Consider the following 20,824-nt stretch of genomic DNA (forward strand, 5'->3'; position numbering starts at 1 on the left):
TGAGAATAGTTGTCAGAAATGGAGTATAGATTGGCTAATATTGGCAGATGATAAAATGCTGATTGGGGATGGTGAAGAGAAACTGCAGAGCTAATGAAAATTTGGAAACTAGGAAATGTATGTAAACTTGAAAAGTAAATTTTTTATCACTAACAAAGCTTGCACAGAACAAAGCAATGGTGTAATGCAGTGCAGGTATTTAAAACAGTAAATTACAACACACTTCAAAAATTCTTTTGAGAGAGGGAGTGTCGGGCTTTCAGTTTGGCGTAAGGTAATTGAGAAATTGCAAGAATTGAGGGTATTACTTACATCACGTAGCCTTCTCATTATTTGCAGGCCCAGAAATATAGGCACTTTTGGACTGAATACAAGCCTCGAGTTTTTTATGAAGAGAGATGTTACAAACTTACGAGCATCGATCTGTCTTGTACTTTTCACTTTGTACAATGGTATTTAAGCCCATACGAAAGCTTTGCTTCAAAAGAAAAACACTTGTTGGTTAGTCTATTGGATAAGCGAGAAAGAAAATGCATAATAGAACAGCATGTTCTAATGTTGGATTATGCTTTTAATATGTCTGCTTTTTTGTAAGCATTTGTTGAGGATTTTGGATCTAGCAAGTCAACTGTTTTTTCATTCTTCATCATTCTTGTGAAAGTGCATCGTTTAATTTTTATTCATAGAAAGTCTAGTTGATAGAGATTATGCTGTAATTTATATATTCAGATTATGCTGTAATTTATATATTTAAATTAGTCGTACTCATGCGTTGTATTATTTTTTAATTTAGTTTTCAAGAATTTATCCTTTTGCAGAGTATACATGGCTGGATGAAGATTACTTTGAAGAGTTACAGGAAACGGGAGTTCATGATCTAGATTCTAATGCCTCAGTTCTTATTACTCCACAGGTGGGTAGGGATTCTTTCATTTCTGATTTTTGATTAGTGTTATGAATTATTACTACTAAATATAAAATAACATGCAACAGAAATTACCAGTAACAGGCTATTGGCACTAAGCTTTCTGTACAAGAGGCAAGAAAAATAAGTGAATAACTTCAAATCACAGTTATCAGATTGATTAAAATTACTACAGTAGCTTCCCCAATAACTTAGTTACAAAAATAAAGCCCAAAATGGAAAGTTGAGCAAGAAAACCCCTGAATGCAAAGAAAATACACAAGTTTCTTATGGAAATGAAGGTAACCAATACAGTAACGCTATAGCAAATGAGACTTTTATTTCAATTTGTGACTGAATCGGCACCCTCAAAGTGCATAAATAAAACTAAACTTCAGTTTTGGGCCCCAATGCAAACCTTTTAGCAGATGAATAATATTAATCTTCCTTTCTGGATGATAGATCTTTATGATTTTAATTGACTTTTTAACTTATGAGTTTTCTATTTTTTATATTGTTATAGGTATCATTTTGAAAAAATAGAGGTTTGTTTTTTACTAATGTATATTTTGGTTTTTGTGGCACCAGATTATTTAATAATAAACCAATCAGTCAGTTCAGTCACTCAGATGATGGTGGAGGGCGATATGGGAATATGCAATTGGGTCTATATTTCCGGTTGGACAAGTTGATAAGACTAGTCTAGAGAGTCCTTTGCATGAAAGTAAGGCTGTTTTTAATTCATGAGTTAGTATGACAAATGTGTGTGTGAAATCATTGTGCTTGCATTTTGAGGTTTTTTGATGTAGGAGAGGCTAATTGGAGAAGGACCCGTGGTAGTGGTTTCACTCGCCCCAGAAACCATACCGACACCTTTTAATAAAGGTGAGCGAGCCAGAATATTCTGGCATTTCCAATTTAGCGGTTCTCTGGTATTATAACAATATTTTTCCTTAGAAATAGTGCTAAAGGAACCTATTTCACTGGGCGACACGGGCCCTTTGTCCAGAAATAGATTTTTCCTACGTCAAAATCCCTTTTTTATTTCTGTTTATCTCACTTACCTTTATTGGAGAAATATTATTACACAGGGTAACAGGAGGGATAGGAGTCAAGGCTCTGCCACACAGTCAACTGGGATGGGATTGGAACATGGCCAGAGTGCTCCCAGCTCCTCTGGTAGTGCTTCATCTTCAGACTTGAGGGAGTCCAAGGTAACCATTTCCTTTATTTTGTAAGATATATATTTAAATACAGTGAATTTTACACATTTTGTTAGATATACCTAGGTATAAACCTAAGAGGCCCTCCATACAATTGTAGTTGATGTACTTTTAAGACATAAGAAGGCTAAATTTACTGGAAGTTACGTCTGTTGGATTATCTGCAACAAACAATCCTCAGACTTAGAGAACTCTCTCTCTCTCTCTCTCTCTCTCTCTCTCTCTCTCTCTCTCTCGTCTCTCTCCTCTCTCTCAAACTCCCATTCTCTCATCTCTCGCCGGCTCTCTCGTCCAATCGCTCTCTCTTCCTCTCTCTCTCTCTCACAACTCCTGTTAACTGTTCAGGAAAGGCACATACACTATGATTATGTATCACAAATGTTTATTAAGGTGTTGATCAATAAAAACAATGTACAGTGGTTAGCATCTTGAAGAAAAGTCGTCATCTGGAGGGAGATATTGATAATTTGTAGACTAAAGAAAATGTGTTGATAATTTAACAAAGCAAGCAGGTGCTGTAAGCAGTTGAGGACTGCTCTTGAACTCAGTGTTGGATGGTACAAGAAATGTAATATTATAATTGCACCTCTTTTACATTTGTGTTGCCATCGATTTTCATTTTACTTTTTTACCATAAAATGTAGTTAATGATTTATTATTGATAATATTTATATCTAAGAAGGATCCTGTATTATATGGGTCATTATTAGTATTGAAATAGTCATGCTATTTTGTCTCCAGTGTTGCATTTGTGTTAAATGGAAGATTTCATTCAATACAGGATGAAACATCAACAGCTACAGCTGCAAGTTCCAGAAGTTCCCATCTGAGAGTTGATGAGGTAAGTTTATGTATAGACAAACACACATAATCAGAATGACTAGATTAGAGGAAATAGAAAGAAGTTGATTTGTGTGTGTTTTTGTGTAATCTATGGATCATTTTAACTAAGGTAAACATTTTGCAGTAGTCACAACGAACTCCATGCTAACCCAGTGTGCGAAAGTATGAATTTCCTCCCTTGAAGTTAGAGTACGTATATTCATTAGATCTTCATTTCAGAGTCAGTCCTCTGCAATGACAAGAGTATATCTAGATAGTAAGAAGAAATTTGGGGGCTTAAGAGATCGTTGTGGCTACCACAGGGGAAAAAAATTGTATACATGGTTTAAGTCCTCACTGGTTTAGTTTAGTTTTTCAAGACTGTTGCATAGTGGTAGAAATTCACAGTATGTATATATACTGACTGTGCTAGGCTGACATTCCAAATGAACATAAAGGGAGTTGGTAGAAATATTCACTCTTGGTAATTAGGAAGGAGCAGTAAACTTATTAGTGTTGGGGAGAGGGTGATTGTCTTTGAAGTTTTTACTTCTGGTAGTACAGAGCAAGTTAGTGTTCATAGTTTCTGCTGTTATCATCATAAAAAGTCCCTTTTAGCATAATGTCTAATACAGAATCAGGATGTTTTAATTTCTTGCCCATATTCATAATTACATCTGTTTCATCATCAATATACTCAAGGCTATGTGTACGTAATGTTCTTAAAACATGGATGCTGACATCTCCATGAGGTTAGTGATGGTAATACTGTTGTTTAAGTATTAAAGGAGTTAAATTTTAAATGAGTTCAGTATGGAAAGCCTTGATGATATGTCTTGCAAAAAACATTCCAAATTGATGCCATATTCTTAATATTACAGGAAGGTTCAGTGTTTGCTGGAACTCCAGGCGGTCAAGATGAGAGTGTTAGACTTGTTCCACTCATGAGTAATTCTGAAATTCTCTTCAGATATTGGAAAATGCAGGTCAGTATTTTAATGCTATACACAGTGTATTGGTAACATTTGTTGAAATCTTAAGTTTGTTTGAAAGTCTTCATTTCCTTAAAAAAAAAAAGTCTTCAGCACAGCAGTTAAACAACAGTGATTTATTGGAGGTGAAAAGATGTTTCTTGTAATAAGGGGGAGCTTCAATTTATAGTAATGAAAAATTAATTTTCTCTTAAGAATTCAGGAATGGTAATTTCTGCACATTACATTTTTTCTGTAAGTTAGAAATAAACTACAATTCTGTTATATGTATTGGTATAATTTGTTAAGTTTACCATTAAAGCTGCATTTGGTAATTCTGAAATTTTACTTTCACCGACTAGTAGTGGTAAAAGTTACAATGATATTCTTATAAGGGCTCACTCACTGAGAGCAACAGTTTAGAAATAAATACCATGGCTAACAGTAGCAATTAAGTTCTAGTCCTTTTCTACAGGCTCCTCTATGAGCAGGAGTCTGTGCTGGCATAAGGCCAGCTTAATCTCAAACAACTAGTCCTGCAATATCAAGAACACTTACGTTAGGCTGTAGAAAGAATAGTATGAGTTTGTTGCAAATTAATTTTTTAAAAATTGAAAATCAAGTTTTATAGTTTGACATTGATACTCTCTTTGTTTTGCAGTTGAGAAGGTATTGTTACTTGACTTAGAATTGACTAAACTTGTAAAAATATATGGCAGCATGTTACTGTATTTTATAAACAATTTTAGTTTATTTTTTCAAACTAAATAAATTTTTTTAACTAGTCGATGTTTGTACATTAATTAGTATAATACTATACAGTATTTATAACAGTGAGTAGGAAAATAATGTTCAATTTAATTGCAGTGTCGTTTAAGGATGTCATCACTGGCTCTACAAAGATGGGTGGTATCTGTGGTATCACTGGTGATCATATGGTTAACCATGAATCTGGTTATGTGGTTGACATACGATCCATCACTGCTTGACTTAGCCAATTTCTTCCTACCTCTGGCGTTGCTCCCACTTTTGTCATCTGCTTATGCAGAGGTTAATCTAGAGGGTGCCAGGTTACTTAAGGTATGTACTGTACAGTACGTAGTAGAGTAATCTGTATAGTATATAGTGAGATGAAGTATATGTAACAATAATAGTGTAGGAGAATTAGGATGTAAACTTGTCATCACCCAGCCTGAGGCCAGCCTCTCTTGACTGACCTGTAGCCCCTAAGTATGTACTATATAGATTGAAGGTACCTAGGACCAAGCTACAGTGAAGTACATGATGTCCTAGTATGATATAAAACTTCCTTTACATTTCACTGTACGCATTCAGTTTTCTGTTGTATTGGCCAATACTTGTTCCTAAATTTACACTAAAGTTGATAGCAATCTTGAACAATATCATACAGCCATGGGACACCAGGTGTATAGAAGACTACCAATACAGTACTGCATTATAGTTTCTGTATTGTATTTCCCTCCATTTGTCACAGGAATTTATTTTTTAATTTTTACAGTTCATTTGCTTGATTGAGGAACGATTACAGCTGATATACGTGCTGCAGAATTCTCCCCTTCAGATGACCGTGTTTGGCTTCACTCTTTCTTACTCAACCATCACAACAGCAGCATTTGGAATCCTGCTGGCCTTTGCCTCCAAAGTTCTTATCCAAGAAATATCGGTTCCTCCTAAGTCGTGAAAGGTACATTTACCCTGGAATTTGAACCTTGGTCAGTATGTGAAAATTAGTGCAGTATGTAGTTCTGAGTAGTCTTAACAGAATGCCATGTGTTACTTTTTTAATATATCATTTTAGCTAGTAGTGATTTGCAAGAGGTTTTTACACAGGTACTGTAGTGTTTCTTATGATCTTTACTGTAGGTTGAATTCATGAACCAAATTGATATGTATACTAATACCTACACTTATTTTTAAATGATTATATATTTCCCTCACTTATTTTTACATTATTTAACACTGCACTTGATATCATATGAATTATGAATTTTTAGAATAACTTAACATTTTTAACTTTCTCTTAAAAAGCATTTGCAATTAAATGAAAATAATTTTCTTATAAATATATAATTCACACTAACAGTCATTAAAATAGTCATTTCCTGATATGACTTCATAATTATATTTTTGAAAAATTCAGAGCTTCTTATGAAATTAATTTGAAATGTATTACCATCATTTGTTTTTATTAAGTTTGAGGCAAATTCTTGAAAATTTTTATCAAGATTTGCCAGATACTCAGATTTTCTGTTGATTACAGTAGTAATATGTACTGCTTAACAGAATTAAAGTTTATTCTAAACTTTGAAAATTGTGTAGATTTGCCAGATTTTTTTTTTTGTGCTTAGTTTTTAGCTTAGCTCTCAAAGCATGCCATTGTATTTAGTGTAACTGCATTTTCTTTTTAATTACCTTGTAGTCCGAATTGAGCACTGTATTTGAGAGATAGAAAGCATTTATTTGTAAATCACCTTTTGAATCTCAGATCTGAAGCAACATAACTTGTGTAATCTGTTTCATTGCACTGGAAGGGCTTAGCTGTAGGAAATATTACTACATAGGCATAGTTTATATCTCAGGATACCAAAAATAAATGTGATGATCTGGTTGAATATTTTTTTTAAAGTCTTAGTAACTTCTGGTAGATGTAATTGTGTGTAACTCCTAAGAATTGTATGGTCTCTGCCTATTTTTGTGATACTTATGCCAAAGGAATGATTCTCATACTTAATAATAGGACCTTTCAGTAAATATTTACACCCAAGGAAAAGCTTGTGATATTTGAAGTGAATTTTTTTTCTCAAAAAATATACATTATCCATTTGTATTGACTTAACGATGAAGGACCTTTCTTTGGAGAATCTTTGCTAGTGTCAGGAGCACATGGAGATTTGTGAGGTATCTTGTGTTGACACAGATGCCTTTTGAAAAACCATTTTGACAAAGTTTAGGTGACCACATGGGTGAATTGTATACATTCCGTAATTTTATATTTTAAGTTCCAAGGAACCTTGCTCACTTGTTAAATTTCTGTAATGTCCATAATGCTGGTTCTTCTTTTGTCTGTGTTTTCCACCTTCTTCTTCCTCTGTTGGTGGTTCAACTAGGTCTTGCAAGTCTTCATTTGTTAGCAGGGCAATCTGAGGGTACTGGCAACTTGGTCAGTTGCTTGGGGCACTACATGTTAGGGGTCACAATATCATGTGTTTGGAATTTTCCGAATACAAAGGGATTTCTTGGGGATAAGTTAAGGTACCAAGAAAATAGTGATATTAATGGATGTGATCTCTTGATTAAACTATATATTTTGAAAGAAATAGTGATTAAACTATATTTTGAAAGACATATTTCTTGGAGATATAAATCTTCAAATAGAGGGCTTTAGGTTTGCTTTAGTAAACTAACCAAAAAGATGCAGTTAACAGTTATCCATGAAACAAGGCAGATTAATGGTTTTGCAGTTTCATCAGTAACAAAGGATCTGGTAAAAATAATACCAAAACATTTGTAGATCTTAAGTCAAGAAAAATGTTTTTTTTTACTTTTTTTGTGTAACACAAATTGTGTACAGTAATTTGCTAGTACTGTATTTGTTAACTAGCACACTGAGTTTCATTACAGATTAGTTTTTTAATCAAATATAAATGTAAATTTTACAACTTGGTAAGGATTGACCAGATGATAAGAAAAACAATGTATTATAGTTCAAAATTCTAAACCTTAGCTTAATCTAACCTTTTTGGGCTTTTAATTGTGTATGTTAAAATATGTAGATCTTATATCAATGAAAGAACTTTAAATCTTGTTTCTTATGTGAAATGTTTTATTTAGCTTTTATAGTTTAATAAATTTATTATTCCTACATAAGCAGTTTTTCTCCTTTTTAATATAAAAAAGATACTTGTAAGGGTGGTCTGCAACAAATCTTTTCTGCCAACTCATCTGCCAGAAGAATTTTCCCAAGAAGATTGTAAAATCTTTCTCAATTTTAGTCCTTGGACTTCCAAGGTACATATGTTTCTGTCTTATGAATGATTTCTTGCATTGCATTACCCTATATCAAGATTATGGTTGGCATCAATGGCTGCTTAAATAAGATCAAACACCAGGCAGGTGATAGTGGCTTGACACACCAAAATATACCCTTGGCAGGAGGCTACAACAATGGCGTCATTTTTGGAAGTTATGATGGCACAACAAAATTTTCATCTTCATACGTAACAGTAGATACAAGGTGACGGGGTATGCTGTCTACTAAAAGTTAATTTTTAAATTCCAATCCATTTAGATTATAGAGTACATAGTTGTAAGCCATGCTTTCATTAAATGCATCGCCAAAACATGAGCAAATTATTTTTTTCTTTGCTCATGAGAGAGCTTGTCTTGTTTTAAAACCTTTAGCTTCCTTTCCAATTTGTGAATGTTTTATTCAGTATCTTTCTGAACAATCCAGAATCCAGTTTCACCACAATTAAAAAGAACTTATTACAGAATTCATTCACCCTCCTCTCCTCATTCAGCTACTTCAAATCTGCCAAGAGCCTCATCATTGGTAGATGCTGCTTCTTCAGTCATTTTTTCATGTTTAAGTCTGACCCAATTCCTGAATATATGGAGCCATCCTTTGCTTGCTGTAGATGACTTGATTATACTAGTTGATAACTTATCACTTTTAATTATGCCGATGTAGTCAAGACATCTCCTTTTTGTGTGTTAAAGTTTGTGAGAAATTTATATTTCATCGTGTGTTTTAGTTGTTTTTTCTTTTTGCCTATCATGTGTTTTAGTTGTTTTTTCTTTTTGCCTCTTCATTATGGTAGTTCATTTCCCTTATTTTAAAGTTCAGCGTGTCTCAATTCTGAATGTGACATCACAAAGAAAGAACCTCTCTGTTGCTGATCTTCGTTGTATGATGGCATGATCATTCTTGGAAGCTTTTCAACCTTATTGCAGTTCATCAAGAATTCAGACCAAAGTGAGGCTATTCAGATAGTTTTCAAGAAATACAATAAATCAAGATTCACCAAATGCAAGAAGAGCATCTTTTCAACACAAATTATACCAGCAAAACAGCAAATGTCACACGGTGCCAAGTCAGTTTAACAAGATGTTAATAGTGACCAAATAAGGACTTCAGGATGAAAGAAAACCTCAGAAATTATTCAAATCCTATGAACATACATGATTGCATGTAAGGTTAGTTGAGATATTTATTTTTGCATTTGAAGAAAATATAAAAGCCTTGCACATTGTTTGTTGGACTTTGATCATTCTTTTGAGGCTGCATATCACATCCTTTTCAGAATACTTATACACATTAAATGTTTTTAACCAGCCATAGAGCTGTCTCAGAACAGTCCCAATAAGTTCTTGACAGAGCCGTCAAGCTATACATCTCAATACTTTTTATATTTGTTTGATTTTTTGTATTTGATGGTTATTTAGCATGTCAGGAATACATATTTAGACTTGTGTTTGTCTGATGGCAACTTGCATCTTTCATAAACTTGCTTATGTGAGGTCTTCAGGTCTGCTGTGTTCTGATAGTTAAAAAGTGTTTATACAGAGTACAGTATTAAACCATTTTCTTTTCTGTAAGACTTTTAGTTTTAATACTAGAGAAATAAACTAGTATTTATTAGAAGCTTCATAAGTTGTTTTTATTGTAGATTTGTTGGTGTGTACGTCTACAGAGAAAAGTGTCAGTTTACAATTGCTGTCCTTTCTGATCTTCACATTCTTCCCAATCCAAAAAAGGGGATGGGCCATCACAGAGTCTTTTTAAGGTTAGCATTTGAATTTCTTGTGAATGTTATTATTCCCTTGGTTCCGGGTTCTATGATGCCCTTTCCACAGCTCAAGACTTTGGTACGTAAGGAAAGTTCATCCTCATGAGCTATAATCTATCCTGATGGGATCACGCTTGTTTGACTATACTACGTACATATTTCTGATTTCTAATGCTTTTATTTAAATCTTGATACTTTAGTCTGTGTTTCTCTTCCTTCACAATTTTGTTAATGATCATCTGAAGTCTGTTTCACTCTGCCGTTTCCTGTTCTTCTTTATATATTTCACACCTCGTCTTCCATTTTCATTTTAGTTTACAAAGTTGGGTTTCAGCATACATATTTAGTGTGGCCATCAGCATTATTGTTGTTGTTCTTGGATCTCTTTCATGTGTATATTCCTCTCTAATCCACCCATTATTGATCATAGCTTATTCTTTTTTTTTACTTTGTATATTCTTTTCCAATGCTTAGGCAGTTGTATCTTTTATTTCCACTGTAATTTTTCATGTACTTTTTCTTTTCGTTGATTATGTACTTCCTACATATATTTATCTCAGTTTTTCAAACATTCTTGATGAAGTTTCCATTTCATGTGCTGTTATATCTTTTTTCTATTCTATTTTATTTTCAATTGGCATATATACCAGTTTCAGTATTAACTTTGTGGTTGTTCCTGCATTCTCTTCTTGAATCTATGATGTATCCCTTCCAATTCCTTCATTTTACATTCATTTATTCTTCCTTTGGTATCTGTTTAAGCAAAGACACTACGTATTATGCATATCCCAGTTTCATATGTTTTTTCTTATTTTTTGGGCCAAATCTCCTACTTTTTGTACACTTCATTATACTAGTACCATGATTAATGAATTCCATTCGCCCTTAATTTTTTTTTACTCTGGTATATGTGTCTCCACATACCATTCTCCCAGGTATTTATAATCTATTAGTACTCTGTATTTCACCATTTTTCACTCTACCTTTCACTTGTATCTCCTCTTATTACGACATGTATTCCTGACTTTGTTGGCTTGGTGCTGAGGGTAAAGTTTTTAAAGAACTCTGTTATGACAGTTACGTTACCATCTCGGTGGACAATTCTCTTCAGTTTGCCATGCAGAAAGGAAGGAGATATGATGATGAATTAGGGGATAATGAAAGTTTTGCTTTTACCAGATTTCTGTGATTTATATTCATAATTATAGTTGCCATGGACTTTTGGATATTACCAGATTTCTGGGATTTATATTCATAATTATAGTTGCCATGGACTTTTGGATGTTTAATAAGTGTTTTGGGGGTTTTGTATTGTAAAGGGACAACTGTATAGAAAAGGCCAAATTAATCAGTTTTTTGTTTTAAGATTTATTTAAAATCTTGTGGGTAGAGCATGAGAAAGTCAGTTTGCTAATATACAGCATACAAAGTACTTTAGTGCAAATTTCCACGCTTGTGATTTTAAAATTATGTACAAATTAACTTAACGACACATTGTACAACATTATGCTACTCTTGCTTTGACTGCTTATAACTTTTGATATTCATACAGAAGCTATAATAGAAAGCCTTACATATTTTAAAGTTACTAACTAGAAAAAATATCAAAGCGGTAAATATAGACAAATGGAACGCACCCTTGAAGTGCTTAATAGGAAACTGAAAAGAAAAGGATTATGTAAAAATATTCCAGACTGTCTACTAATCAATATCTGACAAACCTTAAGGTTTTTGTTTTAAGGAAATTATATTTTAAAGCCAGCTGTAATAATGTATTCTAAACTTTTAATAGCACCTTTTAACTAAAGAATACATTTAACAGCAAATCCTATCTTGTATATGCAAATACTAAGTGTAGTTTATTTACAACAAAATTAAGTTACTATAATACAAAATATATTTTAAAAGTATTTACAGTACTGTACTGTGTGCATCAGTCATTCAAGAATAATGGTTTGGATAAAATATAACAGTAGTATACTTCCTTTTCACTACCATTTATAAAACCTTGGTTTCCACAGGTTTTACTGTACTAGAGATCATTTGGCACAGGTACACATAGCCATTTTATATACTTGTCATTAATTGACTTTAGTCCAAAGCATGAAGCTGACCACTTAAAACTGTAATTTCTACTCTACATTTAGTGGTTCTATATGACACTGCCTGTCTGCTTTTGTGTTCCCATTGATCTTTTTGGGCTTGGCTGTCCAACTTCCTTAACTTTACTTTGTTCCAATATACTCTTCTCACGTGAGAATAAATCCTTCGGGTGAACTGTAAGAGGGTTGAGGATTGTAATAAATGGTTTTGTTGAACTAATTTCTAATGATAATAATTCATTGTTATTAGTTATATTCCTGGAATTCAGATATCAAGCATACGTGTATAATGAAAAATACTATTTAGAATGTTAAATATAGAAGTGCTTAAAAAATTTATTCTGCATAAAAATTGTTAAATTCCAGCACTTATTACATCAAATTTCACAAGGGTCCTGTTTTTTTGGCACAAATGTCTTATCAAAGTCTCATATCAAAACGGTTTCCACTTGAAAAACAAATTCATATCAGTGGATGACATGCCCATGATTCCTCCACCACTACAGTAGTAGTGTAAGGGGAGGATATGGGCACTCCCACCAAAGAGAAGATTGACAATCTATAAGGGGTGTTCTGGAGTGATTTTTTTTAGGTCATATCTCCCTTACTAATAACATGAGAAATGTCAATATTTCCATGTGTAGAGTATTTACAGTCCATTTTGGAAACACTTTAAGGCAATTCCCGGTCCAGCACGTGTTTGTTTTCTACTTTGCCAACATCATCAAAGCATGTACGCTTAAGCTTTCCCTCTTACTGAAAAAGTGAAAGTCTAATGGTGCCAGACTAAAGCAGAAGGCAGATGTGGTATAAATGACCCCATTTGTGCAGTGACATTGTCAGATATCGTGTTGTTACACCGTCATGTGATACTGCCTAAGAGGTGTGGGGTCAGGGATTGTCATGGTGTGACAAAATTGCATTAAGCTGTTTGGTGTTTGGCTTCTCAAGTTTTCTGGAATGACACAACATTGTCTTACGCATATGAAAATCAAACAGAATCATCCCAGAAAATTATCACCAGTCTTTACACCAAGTATGGTTTGCTGCTAAGCTTTACTCTACCATTCATCTCCAAAATCTTTTACTCTTTGCCATTCATCTCCCAAATCAGTATATATATGTTCATTGTTTTATTGTTACCGCTGAAGTACTGTCATTTATCAGCTGTTTTATTTCTGTTCATTTCTAGTATTTTTCCAGTTGTTTGTTTAGTAACCCAGTTACTCTGCCAACAATATTTATCTCTTTTTTTTTTTTTTTTGTGAAGTTCTTGAAAGTATTGTGCGTATTTCATTTTTTGTCGGTGGTGCCAATGTTCTATTGTGCTGAACATTTAGTCTATACAAACTCTTGACTTGCAGAGGAAAAAATTACCCACTATGTTTTTCCTCTGTTCTTCTGTTGTGAGCTTACTGTCTTTTCATAGGTATAATAATTTTCTTAAGTATGTTACGTCATTTGACACACTCATGACTTTCCTTGAAATAGATATGTGCTTTCTGCTCCTCAAGTAAGAGGGCTAAACCAATGATGTCCAGGAGGCAACAAAACAAATATAACATGGCATATACGAGTATGTCTGAAAACCATTCCTTTTCATTGGCTTTGAAGTCAAAGATAACAGTTGTAGAGATATCAGTGACCTGATCTTACAGATGGGAGGTTCATTCTCAGGCATGACTGTCCTATATATGTATTAAATGGACTGGTAAACCAAAATTCCTTAGATAAGATGGTGGAGGATGTCAGAGTATTGTAGATGCAGTTCATTTAAAGGTAGTTTTCAAAGGCAAAGGTAGTTTTTAAAGGCAGCAGTGATGCCTCATGATGCTTCTGACTGAATGGGACAGAAGAAATTGGAGTAAACCTAAAAGCAGCTAACGAGTGAAGCTCAAAGGAGACCCCAGAAGAGAGTATCATCTCTTTGAGAACCATTCAAGAGCAGCAAAGCATGACAATTGCTGTGATCATCAGGAAGATCAGAGAGGAACTGTAGTCTGCAACAGTGAAAATTTTATTCAAGAAAGAGATAACTGTAATTATACATGTGACTGGGAATAGTGACAGTAACAAATAGTTAGGATTGTGGACGGTGAGCGGACGGGTATGAACACAACTGAAAGAGGATTGAACAAGGGAACAGTCGTAGAAGTTAGAACTGTTAACAGCTGGAGAACATTCACAGGCAGTTACCAGTACATGTTAAGAACAGTGTTGGATACTGCTGCACCAGAGGACGGACAGGCGTGTGACATGGCACAGGCAGGTATTCTGCAAATGTTAAGAAGTCTCTTCATTTTCAAGAGAGCATGCTCCAAGAAAGAACTGAATGGGAGAATAGAAAGGATGCTGAGACCTCCACCTCCCTTCTCATTAATAATGTTAGATGAAGGTGGATAAAGAAAAGATCATAAGAAAGATAATGCTCTTCAGCAGAAAAAAGTCAACAAGAGGTTCATGAGAGTCAGACTGGATTAGAGATGATATGGAAAATAAACCTATTCTCCTTTTCAAAGTAATTCTGCAACAGCAGGGACAGCTTCGGGTGGATCACATTAGACTGACTACTGCAACAGACAGTATCACAGGGAACACAAACCCTTAGATTACAGTGACGATGTAGATGTGCGGGTGGCCACTGATGTCATAAAAGCAGTATTTGTCAAATTCTTTGTGTGAGGGTTATGAATAGTCTTGATTTGGCCTACCATAATTAAACTCGAAACACTTTTGGCACTGGACACTACAGTGTGTTTTGATGGTCATAGTCACTTGCTTTAGTCACCAATGAGAAGGAATTACAGATAATACATGGTACAGCAAAGGAAGATGATGATGTGAGACTGGCGTAGTTATTGACATAAAAACTTGAGACACCAAAAGTGTTCAAAGGTACTTACATGCAACATGTTTAAACCCAATAGATCTTCAGTGCTAGAACTTGAGAACTTTTAAAACTTGAGGTCACTAAGGGCAGTGATCTCTTTGGCAGCACTAACCTGCTGCCAGTGACAAGATGTGCCAAAGATGATAAACGGCAAGCTTGTACGATAGCCGTATTTTAGGTAAGTAGTTTCTTCCTCGAACTAGTTTTCAGATACACAGAGTAGATTTCCTAATCAAGTTCCTTATTCTGCATCCATCTTTAAACCCACAAAAAGTATACCTACTGTACTGGTTAGTTATTCTAATAAATGACTGCAAGAAGTGCACTTTTTTGAAGGTTGAAATCTTAGAGGAACTTCAGTTTAATGAGAATGGCACTATACAGTAGACAGCAAAAGTAGTCATGGATTACACATTCAAACCTAGTCCAAAAGTTTACATTCCATTCACTAAGGTTTTCTGACAAGACTTAATAGAACATAATTTAGAAAAACCTTAATACTGGGTGTAAAACCAACCTAACCACTCTGGTTGGTTTGTTCTCTTTGTACAAACAACTAGAACACAAATATAATACAGTACTTGTGCTGATATAAACTTCCTGGATTTTAAGGAGAACTGGTTGGAAAACTAAAGAAAGAGAGCAGTACCCATCACAGATTTGCTTTAAAAAATTCTGATTAGGGAAGGTACTTATGAAATGCATAACCCATCATGCAAAATGTTTTATCATCAATAATAAACTCGTGCCCCTTCAAAAATGTATACGTACATGTGTGTGACCATTTTCAGGTGCATCTACAGTACCTTTATATTATTCTATATTATAGAAGACAAGACAAAAGCATTTCATCACATTTGTAATATCAGACAATAACCCCCAACAATCCAATCCCCTGTGATATGTTTATAGGAAGTCCAGTTTCTTAAGTTTTTCGAGTGATACATGTGTTCATGCTTGACATGCAAAATGCTAAATTTGAATGTTGCTGTACAATGCAGTTCTTGGGTTCAGCTTAAGACTGCAGTTTTTTCATTGCTAATTAATAATTTAGACTGCACAGTCCAAACATTACTTTATTGCCTCTTCAGAACTGAAAACCATGCGCTGGAATGATCACACTATTTAAATATCACTAAGTCCGTCTTGTAGTTGCTTGGTATGACAAAAGAATAATCTGCCAAAATATATTTCACTGTTACCTAATCTTACAACTTTGACACTCAATCATGCGTCCCCTTCGGCACTTTTCTGACCAGTACACCATGAATGGCCCCTGGAACCTTCCAGTGGGTAAGCTTTCTAATTACCAGTATTAAAAAATGTCTTTTGGTCCTGAATCATCTAAGATAAGCCTTTTTCCTAAGCTTTTCCCTCTGCAACACACTCCTATGGCTCTACTTGAGAATGTTAAATATCCCCAGTATGCCTGACAAGTAATTGATCATCCCACTGATATTTTGCTTCTCATAGACTACATACTAAATTCCTTCTTTGACACCATACATCCTCCTGAACTGAGGATTTTTTTATACATAATCATGACCAAAGTGTAATGTAAATACTATGCCATGTCCCATTGAAGTGATGAAAGTCGTTTGCACGTCAATCATAAACCATTAAATCATCTCTGTCCGACCGATGGCTCTGTTCACTCTTGCTTGTGGAACATTTTACTTATTATGTCTACCTGGTTTCAGTATTACCCAAAGAACTTAAAATAAAGGTGGGGGGACCCTGAACTGAAAACTTAAACTTCTCTACAGTACATCTGTGAAGTGGGTCAGTATTATGATTCCTTTCATTCAGACCAAACTCAGAATTTCATCGCACATACCCCAATTATAATAGATACTTCAGCATAAGCTACATAGAAGGACAAGCAATTATTGATTCAAAATAGTGTATAACTTTTGAAGAAATCAAATAAGTACACAGTAATTGGACTGTAGATGCACCATAAAAGCTTCAGTGGTTATATCTTTTCTTATGCTTGTTTTACCACCAGATATTGATAAATTTTTACACAATTGTACAGAAGTTCAGAAGAATAGATAATTTGGTAGTATAAAATATATCTGTTTTCTACAACAAATTTCCAAAATTTCTTTTTCATACTGGCATACATTGCTCACAATCATAAGTTACTGCATATTATCTGATATGTAAAAATATTACTTCTGCTGCTCAACTGAACAACAAGAGTGCCATCTGACTTTGGTCTAAAATTAAATCTTTTTTTTAGTCACCGATTCACTGGTATCATTGCTTACTAAGTATTGTAATAATATAAACCTGTCCATCAATCACACTCAACTAATTTTTACTATATATATGTTTTTTCTTTGAAGAAGTTCATACTCCATATCACACAAAAAAGCATAAGTACAATGTACATGGCTGATGTAGTGGCTAAATAAATTATTGATAAAATAATACTGATACAATTGGTTGTTAAATAAAATTCCTATGCAAAAATTGTGTTGACCTTATAAATTTAAACTACTATACGGTAGTGAAATTTAGATTTTACATTAGTGTGGGACACAAAATCTATGTAACTAAATAATTGGGAAAACTTAAGATGTGCATATTTATTTCATTTGTAAACCCTCAAGGTTTTCCAACCATAAACATAAATTAAGCTCAATTGTCAACATTCACTGATAACCATCAATATTTACTCTGTCACTGTACTTTTTAAAAGTACAACTTGTGCTGCTACAGCAATGCAGAATTCAAAAACCATAACTATTCACAATTTTTTAGCACCATGCACTGTATGACTCTTGTACTTAAAAAGATTACCACTTCAGTTAACAGTTTGGCTTACTGCATTCAAAGAAATATAGTTATACACATTTTTTTGACTACTTCATTGAATAAATTAACTGATATAAACCTATTACTGTATTGTAGTACATTAATAAATTAAAACCAGACTAAAACTGTGCAAATCCCAGCCCATCTTTTAAATACGTATATCACAATTATAATAAATACTGAATACACTGTCTTCACATATAAGCACAAATAATTACATCAGTATAAATTAATTTTCTTGGATATGGGTTTCCGACACATATGGCATGTCTTAAGAGTGTGCGCACATATAACACAAGCTCCATGTCCACAAAGGAAAGCAACATTCCTCCGACGCTCCATACATATGCTACAACAGTGAGCCTCTTCTATCTCTGCAATTTTAGTCTCCAAATACTTCAATCTCTCTGCTGATGGCTGCCTTGCCTTAGTACTTATAGTTCTTCCATCTGAAAACAGGGCAAATTCTCATTAAAAATTGGCACACAGAAAAAGCTAAAAATGCTACAATTATTAATAGTAGAAATTTATTTGCACTCTAAAACCAAATTTGATGATAAGAGCAAAAAATTCAAAAGTACATGATCCTCTTATACCGGGGATGCCTCTGAAAAAGAATTATCCCATTAAATGCTAGAACTGGTCTGGTTCACAACAACTTTGGTGTTTTATAACTAGTCTCTGGCCTCCAAACCACAATAGTGGTAATAATTAAATTTAAATTCAGTTTTGCCTTCATCTTTTATGTTTAGAAATGGCCAATGGGGAGGATAGTCTATTGACCATCATCAAGGCAAAGCTTTACATATTTAATTTCATTTGTTGTTAGCTTACAAATTATGCTGTACAACTAGTCTTAAATTATAAAGTTTTGATTCCCCATGATAGTATAATAATTTGAGGTTATACAATAAAATATATTGCTTGGAGCTAGAAAAATAATATTCAAATAAGCAAAAATTTAAAATTAAAGCACATACCACTTGTAACTTTGGTTACTACAACTGCATGGCACTGGAAACATTTCTTAATCCTACTTGCGCAATCTTCACAAGTAACAGAGTGTCCACACGGTTGGAAGATAACTGTGACTGGATATTCTGAGCAAATAGCACAATCTGTATTTTCTGCAACCTGTAAAAAGTAAATAATTTGGTATGAAATAAATAGAAAATATACAGTATACATATGCACTCTTAAAAAAAAGTACTACAGAAAGAATTAAAATCTAGAGGGTGTGTTTTATTATTAAAATAAAAGCATGAACAAGAGCATTTGTACAAAATATACTTTTCTCATTAGCTTAAAATTTATATGACAACAACTCCGGTTAGTAATCATTGTACAGTGATATTATATCAAATACAGATACGTACGTATATCCTTAAATGTTAAAATAAGTTTCATATGATGATGATTATCTAGAAGTTTATAACATTTATGTATCAAAATTACAACGAACATTATTTGTCATTCTCTTTCATAGTCTGGATCTTACCTTTTCATAGTTACAGTCATTCAAAGGTTCTCCAGACTTGGTCGATTTTCCTGTATCACTAGCTACCTTTGATGGACTAACTGGCTGAGACAGAGACTGAGGTTTTGTTGGAGCAGAAATGTTATTTGTAGAATCTTGTGTAGGGTCATCTATGCTCACACTCCGAATACTCTCGGCAGCTAAATCCAATGCCTTGAGATCCATATCTACCCGTGCCATACTGCCTCCTCTATAATAGAGAATATATTTTTGTTACAGAAGTAAAATTAATAACAGAAACTGGGAAATCATTATCACAAGAGCTTATGACATGTTAATGGTGATGACAATTATTCCATGCAACAAAGAAGCTGGTCTTTCAGCCATCAGTGCAATACTTACGCTGCCTGTGCAGCATAACTCTGAAGTAAGTCAATTGTGCTGGTGTCATTGATTAGATCCAGCGGGCTTTTTGAGCGATTATTTGCAACTGTAACACTGCATCCCTTCTGAACCAAATAGCATGCTAATGCCAATGACATGTTGTTTTCAAATCCACGTCGAGTGATGTCATTTAGGATCTAAGGATGTAATACAGAACATATTACGTTAAACAAAAGATATAGAGATAAATGTTCATCCTCTAAATTCTAAAATTACACAGACATGAAATATTCTTACAGTTTCTGCATGGCTAAGTAAAGGAATGGTAAGTAAAATAATTTTTACAATGTTCTCACCTGAGTTATAGTTGGTGCATGATCTGGGTGGAGTTGAGGATTTCCTGCATTTTTTAAGAGAGCAAGATGAAGGGCTGTATCACCATCTTCATCACACGCATGAATGTCGGCATTATTATCGACCAACAATTCAACAACACCACAGTGACCCTGAAATCAAGAATTCACATTAGCAACGAGTTCTTACATATGTATACTAACTAAGTGTACCCATAATGCCATTAATTAATGTATTTTTGTATATGGGTTTAAATAAAAAGATAGTTTAACTTTGAAAACCTAACAATTTTTGCCCTTTTAAAATTTACAGTAATTAGACAACAGCTAATCCTGTTATGTTATTAAAATTAATGACTACTGCTAACGGAGCTCAGTACTTGTGCATAGCGTCTAGTCAACTGATTTTGTGTCACCAGGGTATATTTAGGGCATCTTTCAGCATCTTGCTTTCCAAATCTGCACGAAATAGCCAGTAGTACTAGTGGCAAAACTAGAGCAGGTTCATCATAATGCAGCAAAAGATAAGCACCTTCATTTATGCAAAATAATAGAATAGAAAGGGTCTCCATATACCTTCCCTCTGCTGACAACAATCCATGTAAATTAACCTAATGGAACTATAGCATTACTAGATATCAAAAGAAATAATATAACACTACTTTTAGGATATATATAATTTTTTTAAATGTTGTGATACCTGAGAAACTGCAAGTAGCAGAGGTGTTTGTCTTTTATTATTTGTGATGTCAACTGCAGCTTCTCCAAGGATTATCAAAGTTTCAGCTACTTGTCGATGACCATTGAGAGATGCTAAGTGGAGTGCAGCAAAGCCATCCTCCTTTCTCACATCAACAAACTGCTTCGAACGCAATACCAATTTCTCTGCGGCACTGCAAAAAAAAAAAATACACTTTAATTTTACCAAAAATTATACGGTAAGACTCAACTAAGTATTTTTACTCCAAACTTTTCAGAATGCTGTCAATAGCTCTTACAAAGCTTAATTTAAAATTATAACCTTGTATGCAGTACAGATACAAAATGATTTTTTTTTGTACAATG

At 33.9% G+C, this 20,824-nt stretch overlaps 2 protein-coding genes across 5 annotated transcripts in view; one reads left to right on the forward strand and one right to left on the reverse strand.

Moving 5' to 3' along the window:
* LOC135197733 (uncharacterized) overlaps positions 1–11,544 on the forward strand; it is a 47,514-nt gene extending 35,970 nt beyond the window's left edge. For 2 of the 4 annotated variants that reach the window (XM_064224786.1, XM_064224784.1), the window contains exons 8-13: positions 819–913; positions 1,996–2,118; positions 2,909–2,968; positions 3,831–3,935; positions 4,788–5,000; positions 5,440–7,808. In XM_064224786.1, the coding sequence (XP_064080856.1) occupies positions 819–913; positions 1,996–2,118; positions 2,909–2,968; positions 3,831–3,935; positions 4,788–5,000; positions 5,440–5,622 (779 nt within the window). In that variant the 3' untranslated portion in view covers positions 5,623–7,808. Of the gene's footprint in view, positions 1–818; positions 914–1,995; positions 2,119–2,908; positions 2,969–3,830; positions 3,936–4,787; positions 5,001–5,439; positions 7,809–8,894; positions 9,238–9,610 lie in introns of those variants that run through there. The other 2 variants (XR_010310647.1, XM_064224785.1) reach the window with 2 other exon arrangements.
* Positions 11,545–13,072: 1,528 nt separating this feature from the next.
* LOC135197732 (E3 ubiquitin-protein ligase MIB2-like) overlaps positions 13,073–20,824 on the reverse strand; it is a 152,614-nt gene continuing 144,862 nt past the window's right edge. The window contains 6 exon segments of the mRNA XM_064224783.1: positions 13,073–17,994; positions 18,526–18,679; positions 19,044–19,272; positions 19,425–19,603; positions 19,763–19,912; positions 20,460–20,652. Coding sequence (XP_064080853.1) covers positions 17,765–17,994; positions 18,526–18,679; positions 19,044–19,272; positions 19,425–19,603; positions 19,763–19,912; positions 20,460–20,652 — 1,135 coding nt within the window. The 3' untranslated portion in view covers positions 13,073–17,764.

This window comes from Macrobrachium nipponense, chromosome 21 (genome assembly GCF_015104395.2).
Source record: "Macrobrachium nipponense isolate FS-2020 chromosome 21, ASM1510439v2, whole genome shotgun sequence".
Classification (NCBI taxonomy): domain Eukaryota; kingdom Metazoa; phylum Arthropoda; class Malacostraca; order Decapoda; family Palaemonidae; genus Macrobrachium; species Macrobrachium nipponense.